Source organism: Scyliorhinus canicula, chromosome 5 (assembly GCF_902713615.1).
Source record: "Scyliorhinus canicula chromosome 5, sScyCan1.1, whole genome shotgun sequence".
Lineage (NCBI taxonomy): Eukaryota > Metazoa > Chordata > Chondrichthyes > Carcharhiniformes > Scyliorhinidae > Scyliorhinus > Scyliorhinus canicula.
This window is the reverse complement of record NC_052150.1, coordinates 143496577-143513893: the sequence shown is the minus strand read 5'-3', so window position 1 is coordinate 143513893 and position 17317 is coordinate 143496577. Positions and strand designations below refer to the sequence as shown.

General features: G+C 47.3%; 1 protein-coding gene across 1 annotated transcript in view; it reads left to right on the top strand.

Annotated features, from left to right (window-relative positions):
* cntnap2a (contactin associated protein 2a) overlaps positions 1–17317 on the top strand; it is a 2445269-nt gene that overhangs the window by 2222098 nt on the left and 205854 nt on the right. Inside the window, exon 20 of the mRNA XM_038797786.1 lies at positions 9569–9702. Coding sequence (XP_038653714.1) covers positions 9569–9702 — 134 coding nt within the window. The remainder of the gene's footprint in view (positions 1–9568; positions 9703–17317) is intronic.

Here is a 17317-nt window from a genome sequence, read left to right as displayed (position 1 = left end):
ACATATCTGACATTGGTATACCGACAAAACCATGGGGAATAAGTGCGTTTGGTGTACTTCCCAGGGCAACAACTTGACAATCAAAGTCAACTTGCCTGTTTTGAATTTAACCATAAGCTTGGGGTATAGCTACTCCCTTGTGCATTCCCCATGGAAATATCGCGACCAATCAGAAAATCTAAAATTTGGTATACTTGCCTGCATCCCTCCTGCTTGGTGCAAGACAAACATCTTTGACAGTAAGTCTTTTTTTCCAGCAATATTCAAATAATGTAAATAAAAGATATAATAGTGAACACGGAAAAGCAAGAACAGGAAAATTAGGGGAGAGTTAACTGAAAACAAAGACAGCAGGGTTAATTATTTTATGTATAAATTAAGAAGGCTTCTACAATCTTAGCATTATTACTGTAATTGTTTCCGAGTGTGGGAGGTGCATTGTTAAAAAAAGGTCACTTCCAAAGTTACATAATTCCTGGATGTTGCTTCGCTTTAAATTTTAAGCAACACTCTCCTATACTGTTATAACTGTTACGACGTTGCATGACAACCAGCTAGATGAGTGCTTGATTTTCATTTATGATCAAGCATAACACTATTTATACACTGTATAAATCCTGTCATACTATCAGATCCGAGAACAAAACATGGCTCAGGCTATCATGCCTCAGAGAAATGAAATAGAAAACTGCTGAAATCAAACCAAAAATAAAAAGCAAAATGATTATGAGATGCAATATCCAATCATATTCGGAAGACAGAACATGAAATCTGATTTACCAACCAAGTATTGCCAAAAAATGCTATTCCTACTAATTTCTTCTCCTCTCATATTTCATTCACCAGCCCCATGTATAAATACATTCAGTGTCAGATTTCCAACTCATATGGTTTTTTTCAGACAGCCGTTTGTGAACATTGGCTATTGCAGAATTCTGAAAATGAGTAATTACTTGTATGCAAACAAATTGTAGTCATTAAAGAAAATCAAATTTAACAGATCAGCACAACCTTAATGTATGAGAGCCTAATTTTCAAATTAATGTGCTGTTAGACTCTCTATAAACAAAATTACAAGAGTTGGCTTGAATTGTACCTGTTCTTCAGATGTAGAAAAATATAGTTTTATTGTTTGCTGGTTTCACCATTAGGCACTGCCTGCAGCCAGACTACTTTCCATAGAATATGTTGCAGCTGAACCCAATTCCATACTAAACCCAATCCTGTCTTAATGTGGCATGCACATGCATTTTTCAGTGAAGCTAACTGGCTAGCACATGGGAGCAAAAACCTTGTTTGGCTAGTCCCAACTCTCATCTAAATGCTGAGATTAATCATATCCTCATCTCAAATGAGTTCGCTTAAATTAGTACAGACCAACAAAGCTGCTGCCTTTCTGATCTGTCTAACTATATACTACACTAAACAAAGGATTTAGTATCTAAAGGATTAGGGTGCTCTCTAAATCCTTTAATGGACCCACATTTGGATGTCTGGTTTCAGAGATGAAAGGAAGAATAACAAGATACAAAGTTGGCATTGAAAGCCGTTCCTTTGAGGAAACCTGTTGCTAGATACTTAAGTAAAATAAATAAATAACCTTTATTGTCACAAGTAGGCCAACATTAACACTGCAATGAAGTTACTGCGAAAAGCCCCTAGTCGCCACATTCCGGCGCCTGTTCGGATACACAGAGGGAGAATTCAGAATTCTCAGCTGGTACGGGAATTGAACCCGCGCTGCAACCCTTGTTCTGCATCACAAGCACACTGAGCTAAACCAGCCTTATTGTAATATATTAGAAAGGTGTCCTGTCATTGCCTGGATCTGTAATTAATTCCAGGTCCTACTGATAGCATGAGAAGCGGACAAGTGGCCCAAGGTTTGTTGCAAGCATCCTAAATGAAGAAAGCGTTGATCAGCTCCTAAAGCTCACAACATTAAACACGTCAACAATAGATCAATGAGACCCAATGATAAATTCGGGAAAATACAGTGAACGCCTGAATGTAGGACTGGATAATATGCTGAGGGCAGGCTTCCCACACCCCAGTGTAAATTTCAGGGACGGGCTTGCCTTGACTTGGCCACCAGGTTCCACTTTAATTTTTTGGGCAAAGATCCTTTACTAACATGGGCTGAGACTTATTCTAGGAGGAAGTCCTGCTTTATATACCTGCTGGCCAATTGGAGGCTTGCAGCTCTGCGCCACATCAGAATTGGTTGCCACTGCTGCTATTGCTGGGCTCCCTGTTATATGTTTAGCTGCTGTTGTATAAAAAGTCAAAGGTTCTGCTCCTTTTTCACAAACACCTTTAATTTACTTCAGCAGACTCTGCACAAAACTCTCTCGCCACATCACCTGACACAACGGCCATCTGAAGCCCCTTTACATATCAGTGTCAATTATTGGATACTTAACATAAATGAGACAACTAATTGGAATGTCTCTTAACCCATTACTCAACACTCCCAAGATAGAGGAACCATTGAATCCCTCAAACCCAGTACGTTCAGGATTTCGCTGGAGTCAGATTGGCAGACCCTGGTGAAGGGTGCGTGGGGCGGTGCATGAGAGGTTGGGGGTCCTCCAATTGGTACAAGGGGCCCAGGGAGGAGGCATCTCCCCCCCCCCCTTAAAGCTGCTGGGTTACATGTTGGGTGCAGGCCTCACTCGCAGTCCATTAAATCAGAGTGGGAGTGGGATAATTAATTGTGTGTGTGTGTGCGCGTGCGTGCGTGTGTGTGTGTGTAAGTGTGTGTAAAATAGCACATGCTCAACTGTGCAGGTCCGCCCACCCTGTTTACCCGCCTGAACAAGCCAGCCCAAAGACATGCTTAGGATTAGGGAGAAACCATATGGCTTGAAAGCCAAGGCTTTTTCATTGAACCACCTCATTGAGGGCCCCACCTCATTGAGGGCCCCAGCTGACTTCTGGTGTCTCTGGTATCGGCATACTGCCCTGTTCTTCCCGCTGGCTTTGATACATGCCTGTGTCGGGGGGCGATGGGAGGTTTCTGGTGAGGCGGAGTCCGCCGCCGCCTCCCTGGTGGCAGGCACCTGGTCATCCTCCAAAGCTCCTTCCAGATGTTGCCCATAGGGCCCTGGGGATCTCAATGGGACTGAACGGCCTCTGAAGTGAACTCCAGAGGCCTGTGCATCATCCATCTCTGCCAGTCCTGGTGTCTCCCCATTGTCTGCACCATGGTGTTGACACCCCAGGCGATGCTCCTCAGTGATTGGGACATGCTCCGGAGAGCCCCCACGCATTGTCGGCACCACCTCATGTGCCCGTAGCTTTTGGGACTCCTCCAATCGGCTATGCACTCACCGGAGTGTCACTGACATTCCCCCCTGAATCACACGCCTGTGCCCTAGCGTGTGGTGCTCACCAGATTGTGCCCCAGAAGCCTTTTCACTAATATCGCCTACCGAGGTATGTGTCGCCACGCTAGTGGAGGGTGGGGATGACAGCTGTGACACCTCAAATGTGGTCCCCTCGAAGCTCTCTTCCAAGGTGTTCGCTTGGGTGACAGAGGGAGGGAAGGGTTGGTGGATGCCCCAGATAGCCTGGCCTCATCAGATGGAGATCCTGTGAGAGAATAGATATGTAGTCAGAGAGAGGGAAGGATCATTTTGTCTGACATGAACAACTCACGGCGGAGGTGGGATGCAAGATGCCAGCCACCAACTTGTTGGGGGGGGGGGGGGTGGCAGATGTCAGGGGGAGGTGGCAGGCAAGACTGATACCAGGTGATGAGACCATCAATTCACGCGACACGTGGTTAGAAGTGAACAGTGGTTTTAATCGTCTTACAACAGAGCCTGCCTGTGACAAGATGAACTCCAGATGAACTGGCAGGCAGGCTCTCAGCATCAACCTTTATACTTCCGGTTAGGGGGATGAGCCGTGGGTGGAGCCAAGGGTGGAGCCCAGTACAAACTCCCGTACACTCCCAGTGCATCTCCCTCTAGTGGCAGAGCAGCACAACTGCTCGTGTGCCGAGCTTACAGAGACATTGTACAACATGTGTAATACAGTGTGAATCACGCTACTGTGATTCACCACATTCACCCCCTGTAAAAAAATCAAGTCCGGCGGGGGTGGTGGCTTACAGATTGAGTCTGTCCGGTGGCCGAGTTGTCCACTGTGATCGGCAGAGCACCGGGATTGCAGCCCCTTCTGGTGGCTGGATGAGCACCGTCGGTTGCGGTACGATGGTGGACTCGGGGGCAATTCCGCCCGAGCTTCGTACCCGTCTGGTTCGACTGGGGACTGGGGGCGCTGGGAGCTAGCTGGCGTGGACGCGCAAAAGAAAATGTAGCGAACTGGTAGGTGCGGGGGCGTGGGGGGCGAGTTGGGTGGGATGTAGTGTGAGGGGTACCTCGGCGGTGGTAGTTGGGGGGGTTGGACCCTGCAGGTGCTAGGTCCCGTAGGGATACAGTGTCCTGACGGCCATCAGGGAACTCTACGAAGGCATACTGGGGGTTTGAATGCAGTAGGAGCACTTTCTCTACGAGTGGGTCAGTTTTGTGCGCCCTGACGTGCTTCCTGAGGAGCACTGGGCCTGGTGTCTTCAACCATGCCGGGAGCGAAACCCCCGTGGTAGTGCCCCTTGAAAAAATAAAGAGCCGCTCGTGAGGGGTCTGGTTGGTAGTGGTACATAAGAGGGACCTAATAGCGTGGAGCGCGTCGGGGAGGACTTCTTGCCAATGGGAGATCAGGAGATTCCTGGACCGGAGGGTCAGTAGGACGGTCTTCCAGACCGTCGCATTCTCCCTCTCCACCTGCCCGTTCCCCCTGGGGTTATAGCTGGTAGTCCTGCTCGAGGCGATGCCCTTGCCAAGCAGGTACTGACGCAGCTCGTCGCTCATAAAGGACGAACCCCGGTCGCTGTGTACATAACTGAGGAAACCAAACAGGGTGAAGATACTATGCAGGGCCCTAATGACTGTGTGGGAGGTCATATCGGGGTACGGGATGGCAAAGGGAAAACGGGAGAACTCGTCTATGATGTTCAGGAAGTACACATTCCTGTTAGTCGAGGGGAGTGGCCCTTTGAAATCGATAACGAGGAGTTCAAAGGGCCTAGAAGCCTTGACCAGTCTGGTCTGTAGAAGTGCGGTTTGCACTCTGCGCAGATCGGGCAATCCCTGGTGATGGCTTTTACCTCCTCGGTGGAGAAAGGCAGATTTCGGGCTTTAATGTAGTGGGCGAGCCGGGTGAGGTGGCAGAGGTCATTGTGGAGATGCTTTGGGCGCGATTGGTCCAGTGTGACTGCGTTGAGTTGTGGGTAGTCGGCGGCTCGGTCGGCTGCGCTGGGATGGCCCCGCGATGAGTGCCCGCTGAGGTCGCAGTCTTCAATCGAGTTTTCTGAGTGTAGAGAGGATGGGGCCCACGATGGCCACCCCCGTGGATCGCACGTGGCAGGCGGCGCGGAAGATAGCATCCAAGATGGCGGCCCCCATGAGTCGCCCATGGTGGACCACGTGGTGGGGGTCCACCAAGATGGCTGCCCCCATGGATCGCACGTGGTGGGTGGGGGCAGAGTCGGGGCATAGGCCGCTGCGTTCCGGGGCCTGCTAGTGCGGAGGGCGATTACTTTGTGCCGCTGGAGGTTTAGGGGCTGGGGTCTTCCTTGCCAGGCACACTCTGGCATAGTGGCCTCTTCGCCTGCAGCTGCTGCAGGTCGAGTTTGGGCCGGGCAGTGCTGCCGCGGGAGCTGGGGCTGGCCACAAAAGTGGCAGGCCGGGGCAGCATGGTGGCTGGGTGGCCGCGCGGCGCAGGCCTGGGGGAGTCGCTTGTCGGGGGCCCATGACGGGGTCACGCAGTCGGCAGGAAACGAGGTAAGGCTACGAAATGAGACCTCATAGTAGCAGCGAGTTCAACAATATCTTCTAAATTTAGGGCCCCTTTCTCCAGCAGTCGCTGGCGCACGTAATTTGATCTAAGGCCTGCAACAAAGACATCGCGGACAGCAAGTTCTCTATGTTCTGCAGCAGTTACAGCCTGATAATTACAGTCCCGGGATAAGGCTTTTAAGTTTCTGAGAAATTCTTCTAGCGATTCTGTGGGGCGCTGGCGGCAAGTAGTAAAAACGTGGCGCGCGTAGACCTCATTGATAGGCCTCACGTACATTCTATCGAGTAGGGCCAGGGCCTCTGTATATGAGCCGGTACAGTTTAGCTGAGTAGATATACGATGGCTCACCCTTGCGTGCAGTAGGCTCAGTTTCTGCTCCTCTGTCGTTTCTGGGGTGCTTGCTTCAGCCAGGTAGGCCTTAAAACATCGGAGCCAATGCGAAAAGATTTATTTTGCCTCTGCATCCTGCGGGTCGAGTTCCAGTCGATTAGGCTTGAGGGCTGATTCCATGGTCATTCCTTACTGTTTCTTAAGACGATTAAATTGATGAGACCATCAATTCACGCGACACGTGGTTAGAAGTGAACAGTGGTTTTAATCGTCTTACAACAGAGCCTGCCTGTGACAATATGAACTCCAGATGAACTGGCAGGCAGGCTCTCAGCATCAACCTTTATACTTCCGGTTAGGGGTAGGAACCATGGGTGGAGCCCAGTACAAACTCCCGTATACTCCCAGTGCATCTCCCCCTAGTGGCAGAGCAGCGCAACTGCTCATGTGCCGAGCTTACAGAGACATAGTACAACATGTGTAATACAGTGTGAATTACGCTACTGTGATTCACCACACCAGGGAGCTGTTGTTAATTTACCCTTGTGTCCCAGTGGAGGTTGTTGGTCTTCCGACATTGTACAGGGATCCTGCTTGTCATGCCACCCAAACTGATGGCCCCTGCCACTGCCTCCCAGGTGGCATTGGCGGCCCTATTATTGGTCCTCCAGCCCCCTTGGGGGAACAGGATGTCCCGTCTCACCTCCACTGCGCCCATCAGCCTTGTTAGTGTTAACCCTTGTTAGTGGGGAGCTGCTGGGCACGGTTCCGGCAAATCAGCTGGTGGGATAGCCAGTTCCGCTGTGAAGCGCATGGGGGATCATTTCCGGCAAGTGCCGTTAAATAAGGGCCGCGGTCTTGCCAGCCCGGCCGTTAGGAAGCACCCGGTAAGTTGCGGCCGATATGACACTTAGAAATTTTCCCATTAAATTGTGCCTGCAAAGTATTCCCCTGTCAATGGAGTTGAATAGGGAACTGAAGGAAGTATTAGTGATGACTGAGGTCAGCATGGTGGCACAGTGGTTAGCCCTGCAGCCTCACGGCGCCGAGGTCACAGGTTCAATCCCGGCTCTGGGTCACTGTCCGTGTGGAGTTTGCACATTCTCCCCGTGTTTGCGTGTGTTTCTCCCCCACAACCCAAAGATGTGCAGGCTAGGTGGATTGGCCATGCTAAATTGCCCCTTAATTGGAAAAAATGAATTGGGTACTCTAAATTTTTTTTAAACTTGAAAACGTATTAGTGATGACTTTGGTCTGGTGAGTGGTGCTATATGATGCTGAAAAATGCACACTAGAGAAAGAGAAGGTTAGATCTCTAGAGAATTTTGAGATGTGGGTTCGGAAAAAGTAAACTGAATAGACAAGGCAAGTAGTGAGCTGGTGTTGGCAATGACATAAGAAGAATACAATTAGATTGTTTAGAAAGAGGCAAATTATTTGGCTTGAGTGTGTGCTCAGTGGGAATGGGATATCATTAGAAGCAATAGGAAGACGGTTAAAATAAAAAAGACCAAAAGAGAGAAAAAAAAGGATGTTTGGGGGTCAGCTGTAGAATGGGAAAAAGTATGGAGAACTTCAAAGAGTACCGTAAGATCCATCCGTTTGGAGAAGAGAGAAATATGCCGGGATGTGCAGACCACTGATGATGAGGACTTGATAACTTTACTCAGCCCTCAATTCATTTTCTCCTCCCAAACTCAATGAACTCTTTTCTCTCTAAGTATCTAGGTCTAAGAGGGGCAATATAGATGTACGGAAACAATGTGATGAATGGCCTTTTCTCTGATATATTTGTATACCTTCTGACCAGGTTAGATAAGATTTGCTGGGAACTAACGGTTGAGTGAATGGATGCTACATTCAGCACTAACTGAAGAATCAACGTTCATTGTGCAGGTTCACAGTTGGTTAGCCACAATTTAGCCTCATCTATTTGTTGATGGTCTGAGACAGAAGCCAGAAGGCAGTTTGGTTTACAGGCAAAGTAATAATAAGATATTGACCGATCTGTCACTTCGAGAAAATGCATGTTTTTAAAGGGCCTCAGGGTTCCTTAGCTGTGAATGTTCTGATTAACTGACAATACAAAGGAACTGTGTAAGGGGAGAAATAACTATTTCAGTGTTGGATTTGCTTTGCAGCTTTAAAAGTGCAGCAGAAGTGGTGATAATGCACACAGAAAATGACCCATTGAGCCTAAGGCTGTTGGATTCCCCAGCATTGCAAATACAGCAAAATCAGGTGGAAAAGAGCATAAGCCTGTAAGGGAGGCCATGGAATTGCCATCCATGAAAGTTAATGAACGGAAAATTGGAATACATCATAGAAACAGGACATTTGGCCCAAATAGCCCAAACGTGTTTATGCTCCACATAAGCCTCCACAGGGACTTTTAATTTATAAGAGTGCAATTGGAAACACCATTCCCCAAGTAATAGATACGGTGTTCAGTTATTCAGTGCCATGTCTTAAGAATTGGAGTTCAAATAAATACTTGCAGTTGTTATTAAAATGACAATTAATAACGTGACATGTTGCAGATAGGATGCTGTAACAATAACAAAAACCTACAATAGTAGTGGAACTCATGGTTCAAGGATGATCAGAACAAAATGAGTTTCCTTCCATGCATTAATTTTATCAAAAGCAATTTCGTGACAGCCATGTGTAGCTGCAACTGTGACTGTGTGTTTAATGGTGATATCCAACTGAAGATAAAATTACATGACTAAAAGAATAATGCGTGGCTGAGTGTCAAAGTTGGGATGAGCCCACATCTGCTTACCCAGCTCGCCCAGTATCTATTTAACAGCTGTCGAGTCATTAGCAGGCTTGAGGTGGCTTCTCTCCCCTATCAGGGGAGGAAGGCCCACCTCTGAGAGCTTCTTACCCACCAGTGGCAGTTAGCCAGCTTATATAAAATGAATATAATTGGGAAACTACTCCGGTTCCATTTCTGCCCCAGCTGGGAATTCCACTTGGCATGTGGGCATCCCCCAACGGCCTTGAACATGTCCACAAGATGGTGAGTCCATTCCCTGGTCTTTAATTGGCTATTCTTTTAAAATTAATGGCGGGTATGCCTGGAACATACCATACTGATTTGGAACTCAAAACTGGTCCCCATGTTTGGTTCCCGCCCATGGAATAAAAATTTGGCTCACGGAATCATTGGCAGAAACTCACTGGAACTTCTATAAAATGTGTACCTGTTTTACAAATAGACTGTAATAGAAAAGGAATTAACTATTCTCAACTTTATTGAAAATTGTAATTCTTACAGAAAATATTTGCAAATTACAAAGCCTGAGTCTGCCACCATTCAAAGGAGAGCTTGTGTTTCATACTGAGGAGACCTGCTGATTTTTTTCAGGAAGTCTTCAGATTCGGTACAACCTCGGAGGTACAAAGGAGCCTTACAGAATTGACCTGAACCACAGAAATCTGGCTAATGGACAACCGCACAGCGTCAACATCAGTCGACATGGGAAGGAATTACGTCTTCAGGTAAATCTTGCTAATGTGACAACGAGACACTTCAGCAGGTGAACTTGCATCTCTATATGCTAGTTCTTCACCTCAATGCAGGCTTGGAGAATGAGAGAAGTTGTAGGAGGGGCTGTTTTTAGGTTTACAGTCTTTTTATTTCTTTAGTATCCACACATAGAGCTACATCTAGCTGCTTGTGATAATACAGAGCAGTGTTCACACTGAATTCTCAAATTTCAACTAATGTGGCAAAATGGAGAACATGGGAAAAGGAAGAGGAATGGAAACGCTGAACATTTTTTAAGAAGGTGAGACTTGGAAATGATTGTATTCCTAGAAACCTGGGTCTCTTTGTATATATATCATAGAAAGCTAACATGCAGCTATACCAAACAATTAGAAAGGCAAATGGTGCATTTGTCTTTATGGCAAGGAGGTTGCAGTATAATTAAGGAGGTCTTGCTGTAATTATGTAGGGCATAATTCAGCTCTGTTGTCAATATTTGAACCAAGGCTTTAATGAAGTCAGTTGCTGAGTGGCCCTGGCAGAACACAAACTGATCATCAGTGAGCAGGTTATTGCTGAACAAATGCTGCTTGATAGCACTGTTGATGACTCCTTCCATCATTTTACTGATGATCGAGTGTAGATTGATATCAGCATGGGTTGTCCTGCTTTTTGTGTACAGAAATTTCCAGACAATGTTCCAAAATCGCTGGGTAGATGCCAGTATCGTAGCTGTGCTGGAATAGCTTGGTTAAGAGCGCGGCAAGTTCTGGAACACAAGTCTTCAGTACTATTGCCGGAATATTGTCAGGGCTCACAGCATCTGCAGTAACCAATGTCTTCAGCTATTTCTTGCTATGAGTGAATCGAATTGGTTGAAGACTGGTATCTGTAATTCTGGGGACCTCCAAAGGAAGCCGAGATGGATAGTCCACTCCGCACTTCTTGCTGAAGATTGTTGCAAATGCTTCAGCCTTGTCTTTTGCGCTGATATGCTGCACTCCCCCATCATTGATGATGGGGATGTTTGTGGAGCCTTCTCCTCCAGTGAGTTGTTTAATCATCCACCACCATTCTGGACTCGATGTGGCAGGACTGCAGAGCTGATCCATTGGTTGTGAAATCACTTAGTTCTGTTTATCACTTGCTGCTTATGTTGGTTTGCATGCAAGTAGTCCTGTGTTGTAGCTTCACCAGGTTAACACCTCATTTTTAGATATGCCTACTCACGCTCCTGGCATGGCCTCCTTCATTCTTCATTGAATCAGGGTTGATCCTCTGATCGAGTGGGTGATATGCCGGATGAGATTGCAGGCCGTGGTTGAGTACAATTCCGTTGCTGCTGGTGGCCCACAGCACCTCAGTTTCCCACTTGTGAATTGCTAGATCTATTCGAAGTCTATCCTATTTAGCACGGTGCAGTGCCGTACAACATGATGGAGGGTATCCTCAATGTGACTACAGAGACCTCTAGTATCTTTTGAAAGTCCCTTCATGCAATAGTCTACATATCATCAAACTGACTTCCTGCAACAAGGCACTCTCTGAAAACTCTTTGGCCCTTAAATCTCTACAGATGCCATGTCTGCAAAATGGAATCCATTCTCACCAGTATTCTCTTTTCTGGTTAACACAAAACAGTCTCCTCTTCTGGTTTGTACAGCAGCAGCTGTTTCTCTTCCTCTTCAGGTCTCTCTGAATCTGAATCTGGGAGTCTGTGTCCAACAAGACTAGATGTCCCTCATTTGTATCAAGGAGTGAAAACTGGTCCACGAGTTTCGATAGGTTTCCCTCCTGCACCTCTGCCCTTGGTGGAAGACTCTGCTCCCACCTGCAATCATGGCTGGTGAGAGAGCAAGATTTGGCGTGAGCCAATAATTTGTTTCTGAACAGAAGGAAATGACCTTGGATTCTTGTTCTCCCAATCTTCATGGTGGAGTGTCCCGCAGAGCTATGTCGGGAACCCCATTTGAATCTCAAGAATGCTCATTAAAAAGCCAACAAACCAGAATCTTGATCCCCTCCAGCGAGCATTCAGAACATTTCACTTACTGTACATAAATGGCATGCACCTCTTGAAGGAGACTTCTTCCTGGACTTTGAGATCAGTAGAACCTAATTTTTCCTTCCTTTCACACCATCCATCAGGGATGTTGGCTGCATGTAAGCACAGGAAAGGGGTGAAACCGAGGCAGAATTGGGGAGGGGAGTCAAGGAGTACAGTGAAAGTGAGTATAGTGAGTATGTTTAAATATGGCACCCAAAACGTTGGAGCTAATGGTGGAGTGAACCACTTCCTGCCCGCCAGAGCACGGGATTTGACAAGCTCCTCACAGATACATAATTCATAAGCCAAACCGGACAAGATCTCACATGTTAGCCATCCCACACTCCAGCGGAAGTCACTCCAACTTCCACTCCTGCCACCAGACTTACTCTCCAGAATGGAAGATTCTGCGCCATCCGTGACTCCAAATCACATGGGCCTGTCTCTGGGCAGAATTCAAATGATTTCACCATCTCCATTCCAGGACACTCAGTTTAACTGCATTATAAATCTACCCTTGTAACAGAGTTAAGTGGTGGCCAGAACACCATCATAAATCAGACAAGGTTGTCACTGCTATATTCATCCCTCTTTCACTCTTTTGGAACAGTAAATTCATCCTTCTTTCAGTTTTTAAATTGTGCTTTCCAGCAATTAAAAGCTCAAAAAGGTTACTGCCATGTTTCTGCCTTCTCACTCTGGCACCTTTGGCATAGAGCTGGCCTCAGATTGTGTCCAGTCTAACTGAGGTGCTGACAAAACTGCTCACTTCCCTAACTCCTATCTTTTTTCTGAAACCTTGCTTTCAGTGCAAACACAGCTGGAAATAGTCTGGTGCACAACACATTCTTTTATTTTTGTTGCTGCTGTTTTGATTTTTAAAGTATGCCCCAGACATCATGCATGCAGGGCAGAATCTAATTGTAAAAATCCGTAAATAATCAATAGAACCAGGGCAAAGAATTTTCTCTAAAAATAATCTATTTTTCCACACTCTCTGATCGTGTGTCAAGTTTCTTGATTAACATTATTGTTTTTAAATGTCTTGTGATTACTGCCAGAATGAACACACTTACTAATGAAGCATTAATGGAGTTCCCTGCTGGTGAGGATTCTGCTACCATCCTGTAATGGGAAATGCAGCCCAAGATATCGCATTTGTGTGAATAAAGAGTCTTGTTAGCTTACAATTTCAAAAGTGTTTTCATCATACTAGAAAGTAAAGCAATCATTGCACATAATTTCAAAATAACTAGATGTCTGTACCTTATCAATAGGTTTGCAATAAACGTCCTGTGTCTTGGTTGAGATTAAGGACTGTTTTGTGTTTGGCAGTGTAATTGAATAGGTTGAATTTATTACAAAAATGTGTTCTCAGTTTTGAAGGAAAAAGCCATTCCTATTTGAGAGAAAGTGATGAAGGAGCAGGCAAATACTAGATGAAGATTGTTTTAAATCATGAAGGGTATCACTGCAGTGAGATGTGCTGTAAATGTTGGGCCAGATTCTCCATTCCTGAGTCTAAGTGCTGACGCCAACGGAGAATCCGTGGACTTTCATGTCAGAAAAATTGACGTCACACCTGCACCGATTCTGCTAAGGGTGAGGGGCTAGAACCAGCGCGGCTGGGAACACCATTGAATCCCATGAAAAACGGTGCGGGAATCGCTAGGTCCGTGATGGACACTCACAGGGCTGACAAGCTGCAGCCACACTTAAACAATACACTCCCTATACGTACACTGATTGGGGCCAAAAAGATGGGGCAGGTAGTGCTGGAGCGCCTATACAGCTGATGGGTTGGCTGGGGCCAGAGGGCACCCAGGGGGAAGCCCCAGGGGGGTCACCTACACGACCCAGGGCACCAGGTTTACAGTGGGCTGTTAGCAGTGTGCGCAGCTGCATGGCTGCTTTGCCAGTTGCAGTAATGGTGTTGCGTACCTGTCTACCCCGGCCCTGGCAGAAGCCCCAGGCCGCCAGCGCCACGACGGTCTGCGAAGTATGGCAGTGTTGGATACTGTCCATACATCCTCTCCTCTCTCAGCAGCCATCACACGCCAGGTTCATGATTTGTGAGAGCACACGTGGACTGCGCCGTCGGCAACTCGCCCATCGGAGGAGGAGCATCGTGGGTGGACCCACTAATGATATGCAAACGGTGTTTCTACTACCCACACCTGGCGTCGGATTGATGCTGTTTTCAAGGAGGCTGAGCATCGCGATTTGGCGTCAAACCGGCGCCTGCCACGATTTTGGCGTGGGGAACTATCCTCCGCCCGATCGCATGCCCCAATTTCAGCATCGGCCAACGAAGGATCCACTCATTGTGTTTAACCAGAAGAAAACAAATTAGCATGATTCAAAGCTGCAATCTGCAATCTGCCGGTCGCGTCACACTCGGAAGGGAGTGCAACACGGTCGGTAGATGCCAGGAGAGACCTCCTGCAGGCTTCCTGGCAGTCAATAGGCCTCCTGAGATCTATCCAGACCTCACAAGGTGGCGCGATCAGGATCCCGCCCACAATGGACGTGACCAAGCCTCACATGCCTAAGTCGGTTTAAACCCCACTTTGGCATGTTCACCTGGGATCTCCCAGGCTCCCAGAATCTAACGTCCTCCCACAGAGTCCCCCAGCCGGGCACCGTTCAGTACTGGTCCATACAAATGTGGACCAGGTGGAACAGTGCTTGTGGGGTGGCCCAGGCCATCTGAGGTCCCTGGGTGGCCAGGGACAGAGCAAGGTGACCCCTGGCCCTCCCTCCAGAATGCAGGCACCTTGACACTGCCAGGCTGGCACCTTGTACTGCCATCCTGACACTGCCAAGGTGTACTAAAAAGTCGGCAGGAGCACTACCAGGGTGCCAGGGTGGCAATGCCGTGATGCCTGGGTGTCGTTGCCAAGGGTCAGGGCCTGGAGGAGCCATGCCCATGAAAGGAGGGTGAGGGTGCTGGGCAGATATGAAGCTGCCTCTGAAAGGTTGAGGGAGTAACGGGTGGGGGTCCTGTAAGAGGGGCCTGGGAAGGCCTGAAAAAAGGGAACCCTCAGTGACCCCATGGCAGGCTATCATCACTTGGGGGGCTTTGGGATAATGCCCATGTGTGTAGGGTTGACATTGCCCATGGGTGCAGAGAACCCACAAGTCCTCTTATAGATCTGGGCACTCTTTCAAAATTGTGGCCCAATCTCTGAGGAGCCAGTCTGGCCAGTGAGTTCAGTTCCCCAGTGATGAAAATTATTCAAAGTGTGGGCTTAAATGGTAAGAAATTTCCAGGGCCCCAAAAAGTGTCTAAGTGTGGTCAGATAGCGGTGATAAACTCACTAACGGAGCTGGTGGGAAACTCCTGGCAAAACCTGCCACAAATGACACTTAGAATCTTTGCCGTTAGATCGCGCCCACTATTTAAGATTTACATGATTCATATATAAGAATGTAATATTATAATACAATGATTGATGAACTGATTCAAACAAAAAAGAAATGAACAGACTTCAGTTTCAACGGGATGGAAGGATGGTTGCAAACTGTATCCCTGGGCGGAATTATCCAGGAGCGGAGTTACTGATGAAGCAGATAATCCAGCGACATGAAGAAAATGCCGATCCATTGCTGATGTGCCGGCTCCCTACTAGAGTTGGGGTTGAGGTTCATGCCCCGAACCAGCGGGAGGGTGCAAATGGATCTTAATGACTCAGCGGACAGAGCACCATATTCTCCAGGCCCATGTGATTCTCCAGTCCTCTGGGCCAGGAATCACATGGGTGAGAATCACTACTGCTGCTGACAAACATGGTCCTGACAGGGTGGACCTCGTGGTGGGCCAAGCTGGTAGCTCTTTAAGGGAAGTGCCCCAAAGTCCATCCAAGGGTCACTCTTCTCCCCCTCCCCCCCCCCCCCCGCAACACAAGACCTGCCCACCCCACTCCTACCAAATCCCGCACTGACCCCACCAGAGACTTCTGAATAAAGAGGCGCCCCCCCCAAAGACCCCCTAAGTAAGGAACTCACCCCACAGATTCCCTAAATAGACCTGCCACCAGAGATCCCCTAGATAAGAAACCCCCCCCCCAGAGATCCCCTAAATACGAACCCCCTGAAACCCTCTAAATAAGGACCCCCCTGGGAGACCCCCAAAATAATGAGACCCCTGTAAAGATCCCCTAAATAAAGAGACTCCTCACAGAGACCTCCTAAATACGGAGACCCCTCACAGACTCCCAAGAAGAGAGGCCCCTCTCAGGAAGCCCCCCCAGAAGAGAGACCCCTGTAAGGAAGCCACCCCATAAAAGAGACCTCTGTCAGAAAAATCCCCCCACCAGACGAGAGACTCATGCATGGAAGTTAGAGAGCAGCCTTGACTCGAGTGCAAAGATTACTTTAGCACTCACCTGGGCAATACACCAGCTGGCTCAGACTCAGGAAGCACCACCTGCTAATTCCTGGAAAAAGAAAACCAGTCAGCTGTGTTTAAACCCCCTCAGATCTTTGATCTGCAAGCCATTCATTCATTTCTCTCTGACATTGATTTTACTAGGCTGTGATTGACAATTTCTGCACACCCAAGCTGTCAGCATTGTTCCATCATGGTTCCTTCATGGTTGAATAACTCTCAAGTGCTCTCACCACATTGTTTATAAACATCAAGCTTCCATTGACAAGTCTTGCAGCACATTAAAAAGAATTAAGTGCTTTCCAATCACTTCTCTTCACGGTTGAGTGATTTTTAAGTGGTCAGCTAGAAACTGACAGCACTTAACTCTGTTTGAAGGTGTCCAGAAGCTGTCAATCAAAGTTTGATGTATAAACATTGCCCTTAGACCACTTCAGAATTATTGAACTGTGAAGTAAGATGAATTAAACAATGCTGAATTGTGATGGGGGAGTGGTGCTGGTGGCCAGCTTGGGACCTCGTTATCAGGTCGCCCACTCAAATTGATGGCCCGGTAGTGGGATTCCCTTGGGAATCACTCACAGTCCTCGCCATGCATAAATTTGCATGGCGAAGGACTGGGAATCACTTCCTGATTTACGTTCCCAACGGAGAATTTTGCCCCATACATCTGGGAATAGCCTGAATAGACATACGCCAAATAAACTTTCATTGATAAACATGAATCATCATCCTGCATGTGGCTTAAAAATACACAACCATTCGTTTTTGATTCTAGTGTAAGGGTTACAAATTGGTACCTGCAGGGCATGTACCAATTGAATTTTGCACCTCGTGTATCTTATAACTGGTTTCAACAAGGATATTTTGCTGTAAGTGACTATCTAATTTATTCTTAATAGTGACTTCACCACTGAGATCAGCTGAAATACTAGTTGCAGTGAAATGTCATGATGTCATAGCTAAACCTGGCACACATGATTGAATTTGAAATATTTATTGAACTATGCCTAGCTAACCTGTACGACAAATAGATTCTATCACCCACCATGAGTAATTGCTGATCATCAGCCTTATTTGATGGCGATACTCTTCCCTCCTAATCAGAAGTCCTGGGTTCCAACTGCACTCTGGAGACCAGAACACATAATCCATACTAACACTTTAGCGCAATGTTACGGGAGTGTTG